Source organism: Babylonia areolata, chromosome 10 (genome assembly GCF_041734735.1).
Source record: "Babylonia areolata isolate BAREFJ2019XMU chromosome 10, ASM4173473v1, whole genome shotgun sequence".
NCBI classification, from domain to species: domain Eukaryota; kingdom Metazoa; phylum Mollusca; class Gastropoda; order Neogastropoda; family Buccinidae; genus Babylonia; species Babylonia areolata.
Window position 1 is genome coordinate 840,493 of NC_134885.1, and position 11,449 is coordinate 851,941.

General features: G+C 44.9%; 1 protein-coding gene across 1 annotated transcript in view; it reads right to left on the bottom strand.

Moving 5' to 3' along the window:
• The window catches only part of LOC143286384 (arylsulfatase B-like), a 23,455-nt gene extending 21,260 nt beyond the window's left edge, over window positions 1–2,195 (bottom strand). Inside the window, exons 1-2 of the mRNA XM_076593926.1 lie at window positions 1,635–2,195; window positions 903–1,014 (exon numbers count right to left, since the gene is read on the bottom strand). Of these exons, the coding sequence (XP_076450041.1) occupies window positions 903–1,014; window positions 1,635–1,776 (254 nt within the window). The 5' untranslated portion in view covers window positions 1,777–2,195. The remainder of the gene's footprint in view (window positions 1–902; window positions 1,015–1,634) is intronic.
• Window positions 2,196–11,449: the final 9,254 nt, after the last annotated feature.

Genomic DNA, 11,449 nt, shown 5'->3' on the forward strand with positions numbered 1-11,449 from the left:
AGTCCTCACTTTCTGACAGTCCACACTTTCTGACAGTCCTCACTTTCTGACAGTCCTCACTTTCTGACAGTCCACACTTTCTGACGGTCCACACTTTCTGACAGTCCTCACTTTCTGACGGTCCACACTTTCTGACAATCCACACTTTCTGACAGTCCTCACGTTCTGACAGTCCACAAACACAAATAAAGCTTTCTGACAATCCACACTTTCTGACAGTCCTCACTTTCTGACAGTCCACACTTTCTGACAATCCACACTTTCTGACAGTCCACAAACATAAATACAACTTTCTGACAGTGAAATTAACTCTGAGACAATAACAACCAACTGACCAACCAACTGACCAACCAATCAATCAACCAACCAACCAAACAACTGACCAATCAACCTTTTGACCAACCAACCAACTAACCTATTATCCAGCTAACCAACCAACCAACCAACCAACCTATCAACCAACCAACCTATTAACCAACTAACCAACCAACCAACCTATTAACCAGCCAACCAGCCAACCAACCAACCTATTAACCAGCCAACCAGCCAACCAACCAACCTATTAACCAGCCAACCAGCCAACCAACCAACCAACCAGCCTATTAACCAGCCAACCAACCAACCAATTATTAACTAGCCAAGCAACCAACCAGCCATCCAACTAACCAACCAACCAACCTATTAACCAGCCAACCAACCAACCAACCAGCCTATTAACCAGCCAACCAGCCAACCAACCATCCAACCAGCCTATTAACCAGCCAACCAACCAACCAATTATTAACTAGCCAAGCAAGCAACCAGCCATCCAACTAACCAACCAACCAACCTATTAACCAACCAACCAACCAATTATTAACCAACCAACTAACCAACCAACCAATACACGTCAAGAGACTCACGGCGTACAGATGGGCTGGACGTAAGCCGATTCCAGGATGACTCCCTGCCTGGCCAGCCGGTTCAGATTGGGGCTGACCATTTGGGGATTGTGCCAGCCGATGTCATTCCAGCCTGGCCAACAGAAGGGGAAAAAAAGGAAGAAGATTATAAAGCTGAAGTTGAGTACACGCGCTCGCCAACACGTGGTTCATGCATGTTAAAACCCCAGCGAACTTCCTGTCTCTCTCTGTCTCTCTCGCTGTCTTGCTATTTGTCTACCTTTCGCTCGCACACAAATCCACCTACGTATGCACGTACGCGCACACACACGCACACACAACACACATACACACACACATACTCACACATGCACGCACGCACGCACGCACACACACACACACACACACACTCACTCACTCACACACACATACACACTCACACACACGCACGCACGCACACGCACACACACACACACGCACGCACGCACGCACACACACCACACACACACACCACACACACACACACACTCTCTCTCTCTCACACACACTCTCTCTCTCTCACACACACACTCTCTCTCTCACACACACACACACACGCACGCACGCACGCACACACACCACACACACACACCACACACACACACCACACACACACACACACACACTCTCTCTCTCTCTCTCTCTCTCACACACACACACACACACACACACACACACACACACACACACACACACATCAGTTCAGTGGCTCACCCAAGTCATCGGCGACGATGAAGATGATGTGGGGCGGCTTGGCCCACACTGCAGGGAAGACACTGAAGATGACGATGACGATGATGAAAACGTCGAGGACAAAGAAACGCGGCTTTCTCCATGTGGAAGCAGTTCGTACCATCCTGACTATTTCCGTACTAGCCAGTCAAAGAACGGAAGTTACTGCACGGGGTTTTACTGTTCTCCTCTTCACTCTTTCAAATCCACGCGCACGTGAATAGTCCTCGAAGCTTACAACGGGAGAGTGTTTGTAGACAATGTCTTGACTATGTGAAAACTAGAACATATGCACGCCCAAAACCACTTGTGAACATTGATTTCATTCTTCAACAGAACACTGTTGGTCACAAAACTTTCACTTCAAAAACAACTCTCTCAAACACCTGGTCTTTCAATTAAGAAACACGATGAAATTCCAACCTCACAGATTCAAGCACTTTGACATTTGACCTCTTTCAATGGCGAAGGTCTTCTGCTGTGCGTTGAGAAAGTGTCATATATTTCATCCGTATGCGAGAAATGATTGGAAACTGTCGGTAGTACGTGTGTTGATAACCACGCTATCTCATTGCTCAGAAGATAAAAGCTACACAATATAAATGCGGATATGAAAACGATACTATACAAATGTCAAAATCCAAGTAAATATATTTTATGAAAAATTCCTTTGACAGTCACGGAAAGAGCCAGAACTGTAGGTGTTTCAGAGCGCACAATACAAGTTGTGTTTTAAAAAACATACCTCCCAGCAAATCTCTCTGTCTCTGACTCTGTCTCTATCTCCCTCTCTCTCAACACGCACGGGCACAACACAGTATCACACAACACAACATAGAGCACAACACATCACAACTCAGCAAAGAATGGCACACCACACCATACCACACCACACTACACCACATATGCCAAAGCACAGCACAGCACAGCACAGCACAGCACAGATCAACACTCCACACCACACCACACCACACCACACCACACCACTCTACAGCACACAACACCCTACATCACCACACACTATGGCGTAGCACAGCACAGTGAAGAGTGTCTTGCCCAGGTTACATCCCCACTCTATCGGCCAAGAGGGTTTGTGGACAAACGGTGTCGGGATGGTTCCCAAAGTCCAACCAGTCCTCAAGGCTGCAGCTCGAAGAGTCAGTGCAATCTTGCCTCGTACTTTGAGAGTCACAGTCCTTCACAAAAGACTAAGATGTCAATGAGAGTCACAGTCCTTCACAAAAGACTAAGATGTCAATGAGAGTCACAGTCCTTCACAAAAGACTAAGATGTCAATGAGAGTCACAGTCCTTTACAAAAGACTAAGATGTCAAGACTTCCCATGGCAGTGGGGAAACCATTGATCACACAGCTCTCACTTTGCTGCTGGTCCAGCTGTAAGTTTATGTCAATATGCGACATCAGCTGAGCGTTGGGCCGCTAACTAACTAACTAACTCACTGACTGACTGACGGACGGACCTGACTGACTGGATGACTGACTGACTGACTGACTAACTAACCAAGGGATGATCGCTGTCTAAATAAACAAACCATCAAGGATCACCAGCGGAACTCACCATGTTCCAACAAACTCCACATTTGGACACGAACAATACACCATACAATCCAGTTTCGAGCCATGTTGAAAGCTGTTCGGTCAACAAGTTCACTTTCGATAACCTACGAGCTGTTTATCTCGGTTATCACACACACACACAGACACACAGACACACACACACAGGCCTGGTATCGTGCAACAGTCCTGTTTGTGATCTGGGGTGACATAGTGGTGTAAACTGACTTGACACAACTGGATGATCGCGCATCGTTGGACTGCTGCTGTCACTCCACCATCTGTCCACAGGTGTGGAAGAAAAGCATGTGGTTATGTCAGTGGGAACAAGGCTTTCCTCGTTTGGCGGAATAGAAGGCACATACTGCTCCATTCCGGGGCTGATGTGTTGAGCCAGACTACTCAATCATTCATTCATTCATTCATCTTCTTCTTGTCGTTGTCGTCGTCGTCGTCGTTGTTGTGGTAATTTATACTGAATTGACTTGGTCTCTAACAGGAGCAGTATTTGTTAAAGAATAATGTTATTTTGACATGCAACCCAGTTGACAGGAGACAACATAACAAATAAATATTTCTGTGTGACACCAAAAAGCTTGGTTTAAACCCAAACACAATAACATTTCAATGAGGCTAATTATCAAAAGAAAGAAAGAAAGAAAGAAAGAAAGAAAGAAAAAACAAAAACAAAAACGAAAGACAAGAAAGAAAGAAAGAAAGAAAGAAAAAACGAAAGCTACAGCGAATCCAGTAGTGGCTATGTGCTGTCTATCTCCTCAAACACAACACAAACACAGCTTGAATCCAGTGGTGGCTATGTGCTGTCTATCTCCTCAAACACAACACAGGGACAGCTTGAATCCAGTGGTGGCTATGTGCTGTCTATCTCCTCAAACACAACACAGGGACAGCTTGAATCCAGTGGTGGCTATGTGCTGTCTATCTCCTCAAACACAACACAGGGACAGCTTGAATCCAGTGGTGGCTATGTGCTGTCTATCTCCTCAAACACAACACAGACACAGCCTGAATCCAGTGGTGGCTATGTGCTGTCTATCTCCTCAAACACAACACAGACACAGCCTGAATCCAGTGGTGGCTATGTGCTGTCTATCTCCTCAAACACAACACAAACACAGCTTGAATCCAGTGGTGGCTATGTGCTGTCTATCTCCTCAAACACAACACAGGGACAGCTTGAATCCAGTGGTGGCTATGTGCTGTCTATCTCCTCAAACACAACACAGACACAGCCTGAATCCAGTGGTGGCTATGTGCTGTCTATCTCCTCAAACACAACACAGACACAGCCTGAATCCAGTGGTGGCTATGTGCTGTCTATCTCCTCAAACACAACACAGACACAGCCTGAATCCAGTGGTGGCTATGTGCTGTCTATCTCCTCAAACACAACACAGGGACAGCTTGAATCCAGTGGTGGCTATGTGCTGTCTATCTCCTCAAACACAACACAGGGACAGCTTGAATCCAGTGGTGGCTATGTGCTGTCTATCTCCTCAAACACAGGAAGTTAAAAATAATTTCTAGGCCTACCTTTAATACAGCTGAAACGTCACAGAACTAAGAACTCCTCACGTATTTAGCTGACCGATCAGCACCCCCCCCCCTTTCTCCTCTCTCTCAAATTTTGTACAGTAAATGATGAGAAAAAATGTCAGTCTCTCCCTCACTCTCACCCCCTCTCTCTCCCTACCCCCCTCTCTCTCCCTCTCCTTCTCTCTCTCCCCTTCTCTATCTTCCTCTCTCTCCCCCCATCCCCCTTCTCTCTCCCTCTCCCTCCCTCTCCTTCTCTCTCTCTCACCCCCCTCTCTCTCTCCCTCTCCTTCTCTCTCTCTTTTCCCCTCTCCCTCTCTCCTTCCCTCCCTCTCTCCCTCCCCCCCCCCGTCTCTCTTCCTCTCTAATTATAGGTGGCATGACTGGAATCAGCACATCCTTGTAAGTGGAAGGTTTGCTATGTATTAAACGTTTTGTGAGTTGCATTGTACAAAAACGTACCTGTGTTTAAATCTGGATGGGCATGTGCAAATTGATAAGAAACACCAAAGATTATACATCATATTTATGGGGGAAAAGCTGACCAGTAGACCCACTCGCTCACTCACTCACTCACTCACTAACCTATCCATGTATGTATGACAGACAATCGTGTCCGACTATGACCATCAGAACTGCAGTAGAGGCAACTGTTGTCCCAACCATGTCAGAAACTGATTCCAGTGGGCAGCATCTCCAAGTGACATCCCCCCTCTCTCTTGGTCAAGAGGGCTTTACGTCAGTCGCCTTTACCCATCTAGGAAGTTGTAAAATAAGGGATCTACTGGCCAACAAACACTAACTGGCTGGCTGTTTGAGTGGCTAACTGATCGGCTGGATGACAGACTCACCACTCACGTCGACCAGTGAGACAGTCTTCCATTGAACTGCGTCAGTGAAGGAAGGGAAGCTACCAATGTCAGGACATTTCTTACGGCGAGTTGTGTACCTTGAACTGCTGACAAAGCTCAACCCCGAAAAGGGGAAACCGGGCAACTTTCATGTGTGTTAGACACACGGTGTGTGTGTGTGTGTGTGTGTGTGTGTGTGCGTAGGAGAGAGAGAGAGAGAGAGAGAGAGAGAGAGAGAGAGAGAGAGAGAGAGAGAGAGAGAGAGAGAGAGAACGAACGAACGAACTGACGAATGTTTTATTCAGATAAGGCCAGAACCCGTACTGAAGGGGGATTCATTTATAACTGATAATGAGAAATCGACATGACACCATAAATGGACAATTCAAATCAACCCAAAATAGTTAACACAAATATTGAACAACAGTCACGAACGGTAACTGTTCGTAATCTCTTCAATGCTTTGAATATATATCGCTAAGTTGTGAAGACTGCATTCGTGTCTTGAAGACATGAGTAAATCAAACCTAAAATTAGACGAATCTCTATAATATCTAGGTGGAATCAGTCTTTGTCTAAGGTCACTCAAAGCAGGGCACCATAACAAAAGATGCAGTTCATCTTCCTTACCCACATTGCATAAACGGCATGTATACATAGATTCATTTAAAATACTGTATCTGAAAGTATGAGAAGCAATATTAGAAATACCAAATCTAAATTTTGTCAATGCACATTTTATATATCTGTTTAATCCTAACTCAGTCTCTGGTTCAATCACATGCGATGTTTTAAAAAGTCTAAGCTGTGCAAATCTATCATTAGTTTGTATATGATCATGCCAGTCTTGCCACCTGCAATCAATAATACGTTGTGTGAAACACTTTAAGAAACCTGCAATCAATAATACGTTGTGTGAAACACTTTAAGAAAGCTGCAATCAATAATACGTTGTGTGAAACACTTTAAGAAACCTGCAATCAATAATACGTTGTGTGAAACACTTTAAGAAAGCTGCAATCAATAATACGTTGTCTGAAACACTTTAAGAAACCTGCAATCAATAATACGTTGTGTAAAACACTTTAAGAAACCTGCAATCAATAATACGTTGTGTGAAACACTTTAAGAAAGCTGCAATCAATAATACGTTGTCTGAAACACTTAAAGAAACCTGCAATCAATAATACGTTGTGTGAAACACTTAAAGAAACCTGCAATCAATAATACGTTGTCTGAAACACTTAAAGAAACCTGCAATCAATAATACGTTGTCCGAAACACTTTAAGAAACCTGCAATCAATAATACGTTGTCTGAAACACTTAAAGAAACCTGCAATCAATAATACGTTGTCTGAAACACTTTAAGAAACCTGCAATCAATAATACGTTGTCTGAAACACTTAAAGAAACCTGCAATCAATAATACATTGTGTGAAACACTTTAAGAAACCTGCAATCAATAATACGTTGTCTGAAACACTTAAAGAAACCTGCAATCAATAATACGTTGTCTGAAACACTTTAAGAAACCTGCAATCAATAATACGTTGTGTGAAACACTTTAAGAAAGCTGCAATCAATAATACGTTGTGTGAAACACTTTAAGAAAGCTGCAATCAATAATACGTTGTCTGAAACACTTAAAGAAACCTGCAATCAATAATACGTTGTCTGAAACAATTAAAGAAACCTGCAATCAATAATACGTTGTGTGAAACACTTTAAGAAACCTGCAATCAATAATACGTTGTCCGAAACACTTTAAGAAACCTGCAATCAATAATACGTTGTCTGAAACACTTAAAGAAACCTGCAATCAATAATACGTTGTCTGAAACACTTTAAGAAACCTGCAATCAATAATACGTTGTCTGAAACACTTAAAGAAACCTGCAATCAATAATACATTGTGTGAAACACTTTAAGAAACCTGCAATCAATAATACGTTGTCTGAAACACTTAAAGAAACCTGCAATCAATAATACGTTGTGTGAAACACTTTAAGAAACCTGCAATCAATAATACGTTGTCTGAAACACTTTAAGAAACCTGCAATCAATAATACGTTGTGTGAAACACTTTAAGAAACCTGCAATCAATAATACGTTGTCTGAAACACTTAAAGAAACCTGCAATCAATAATACATTGTGTGAAACACTTTAAGAAACCTGCAATATCTTCCACCCCCTCATTATCCCATACAAATGCAAAACCATGTGAATTTAAACACTGACGAAAGTGCGTTTCCTATGTCTTCTTACCATTGTTATCTACACGATATAACATCTTATAAGCTTTAAATGGAAATCTGTTTTCATTCATTCGTGCCAGTTTTATCCAATATTTAATGTATTTAATATATGAATTTAAATAAATCGGATATCTCCCTAGCTCACCATATACAAAATTATTTGGAGTTCGATTGTCTACACTAAGGAAACGTTTCATTGCAAGCATGTGCTCTTTTTCTGTTACTATTCTATTTTCCAGTCCCCAAATTTCTGCTCCATAATGTAATATCGGCTGACCTTATTGAATCAAATAACCTAAGAAACACACCAAACGAAGTACAGTCTACTTTATACAAAATACGAGGTACCCTGTAAGTCTTTTTGGCTTTATTAGCAATGTCTTGACATGCAAAAGTGAAACTGAGAGAGAATGCGAACGCAAATATTTCATTCATAATAGGCCATAGCCACTCATGAAGGGGGTGGTGTGAAAACACTGAATCAATCGTACATCACATTTAACACTGAATTCCACAAACAAAATTACAATATGCGTTACACACGACAGACAGAACGAATCCGAAACGCTTTATACAAATATATGGCAAATTGTTTGACAACATTCATAGATGCCAATAGCAATGTAAGTTTGAATACAGAAGGTTGTCTGTAAAACTTCTTAGGAATTAATTGTTCTTTAAGATCATCCAAGGCAGTACAGCAAAATACAAAATGAACTTCACTTTCCCGTGCGTCATTACATTATGGACAAATAAGTTCACTTTCATTATGTGGTCAATAGCGAAAACGATGAACAGTTATATCAGATACCCCGAATCTACATCTTTTCACAATGGTGACAGAGATACTGGCCGACAGAGCAAGAGGGAGTGACGAGAGAAAGACAAACAGAGATACTGGCAGACAGAGCAAGAGGGAGTGAGCGAGAGAAAGACAAACAGAGATACTGGCAGACAGAGCAAGAGGGAGTGAGTGAGAGAAAGACAAACAGAGATACTTGTAGAGAGAGCAAGAGGGAGTGAGCGAGAGAAAGAGAGGCACACACAGACAGACAGAACTGATGCTCCTGCACGCACACAGGTTCTTTCTTTCTTTCTTTTTTTTTTTAAGCCACAAAGTTTTTTTCCTTCCAAATCTGGCGACCATCTTGGGCTCGAAATGCAAATAACAAATCAATATGCACAGACTCTGTCCCGCCAACACAGACCGTGTGTGATCAGAATTTGATAGACACGTTCATCTCATGGTCACGTGACAGTTACGGGGTGTGGGAGAGAGGGGTGAGGGATGGAGAGAGGGGAGGGGAAGGGAGGTGAGGGTGGTGATGATGGTGGTGATAGTGATGATGGGCAGACCTTTACTTCAGTCAGTCGGCGTGGACCGAAACTGAGTGCACGAATGAACTTGAGCGCGTGCTTGTACACACACACACACACACACACACACACACACACACACAATATAGCCTTGGAGAATGTGGCAGATTTCTAATATACATTGATACATATGTTCGTGTTATGAAATACTGGTGCAGACTTCTTTCTATGCCTGATAACGGACACCCTAAACAATGTTACAAACTGTTGAAATGCGTGACCAATCTGGTAGACACAACTGGGCAACACGAGTAAGAACACTGCTGTGCACTTACGGCTTTGGGGATGTGTGGGAAATGCAAGATCCTGGGAACGTTTCATGCTTTTTATCTCTGTTTAGACAGCGACTGAGGACTCATTCTATCAAGAATGGCGTGGCTCACTCTCATCTCACCCTGATTATTGTGCATATCATCCAGAAATAGTGAGAGCTGGCTATGTAGGTCAGCTGGGTGCACGTGAACATCGTCGTGCGTTGTGTTTACTGAGGTGCAAGGCTACCCCTGAACGGTATGTCCCATGCCACAAAACAGTTCTATGATCCTTTCTGCAAAACAATGTGATGGTCAATGTATTGAAGATTTGTGTCATTTCATGTTGATCTGTCCTCGATATGCTGCTCTTCGTAAACGGTTCTTAACCCCTTTATTACTATCGATTTCCGGCACGACCCGGTGAGGGAAGTTCCCTGTATCCAGTGGGTCTTTATCCGGCACGACCCGGTGAGGGAAGTTCCCTGTATCCAGAGGGTCTTTATCCGGCACGACCCGGTGAGGGAAGTTCCCTGTATCCAGTGGGTCTTTATCCGGCACGACCCGGTGAGGGAAGTTCCCTGTATCCAGAGGGTCTTTATCCGGCACGACCCGGTGAGGGAAGTTCCCTGTATCCAGAGGGTCTTTATCCGGCACGACCCGGTGAGAGAAGTTCCCTGTATCCAGAGGGTCTTTATCCGGCACGACCCGGTGAGGGAAGTTCCCTGTATCCAGTGGGTCTTTATCCGGCACGACCCGGTGAGGGAAGTTCCCTGTATCCAGTGGGTCTTTATCCGGCACGACCCGGTGAGGGAAGTTCCCTGTATCCAGAGGGTCTTTATCCGGCACGACCCGGTGAGGGAAGTTCCCTGTATCCAGAGGGTCTTTATTCCCTGTATCCAGAGGGTCTTTATCCGGCACAACCCGGTGAGGGAAGTTCCCTGTATCCAGAGGGTCTTTATCCGGCACAACCCGGTGAGGGAAGTTCCCTGTATCCAGAGGGTCTTTATCCGGCACGACCCGGTGAGGGAAGTTCCCTGTATCCAGAGGGTCTTTATCCGGCACGACCCGGTGAGGGAAGTTCCCTGTATCCAGTGGGTCTTTATCCGGCACGACCCGGTGAGGGAAGTTCCCTGTATCCAGTGGGTCTTTATCCGGCACGAGCCGGTGAGGGAAGTTCCCTGTATCCAGTGAGTCTTTATCCGGCACGAGCCGGTGAGGGAAGTTCCCTGTATCCAGAGGGTCTTTATCCGGCACAACCCGGTGAGGGAAGTTCCCTGTATCCAGAGGGTCTTTATCCGGCACGACCCGGTGAGGGAAGTTCCCTGTATCCAGAGGGTCTTTATCCGGCACGACCCGGTGAGGGAAGTTCCCTGTATCCAGTGGGTCTTTATCCGGCACAACCCGGTGAGGGAAGTTCCCTGTATCCAGAGGGTCTTTATCCGGCACGACCCGGTGAGGGAAGTTCCCTGTATCCAGAGGGTCTTTATCCGGCACGACCCGGTGAGGGAAGTTCCCTGTATCCAGTGGGTCTTTATCCGGCACGACCCGGTGAGGGAAGTTCCCTGTATCCAGTGGGTCTTTATCCGGCACGACCCGGTGAGGGAAGTTCCCTGTATCCAGTGGGTCTTTATCCGGCACGAGCCGGTGAGGGAAGTTCCCTGTATCCAGTGAGTCTTTATCCGGCACGAGCCGGTGAGGGAAGTTCCCTGTATCCAGTGGGTCTTTATCCGGCACGACCCGGTGAGGGAAGTTCCCTGTATCCAGTGGGTCTTTATCCGGCACGACCCGGTGAGGGAAGTTCCCTGTATCCAGTGGGTCTTTATCCGGCACGACCCGGTGAGGGAAGTTCCCTGTATCCAGAGGGTCTTTATCCGGCACGACCTTCACCATGTACAGATCACAGCTGCGTGCTGTCAGCAGTCCAACGTC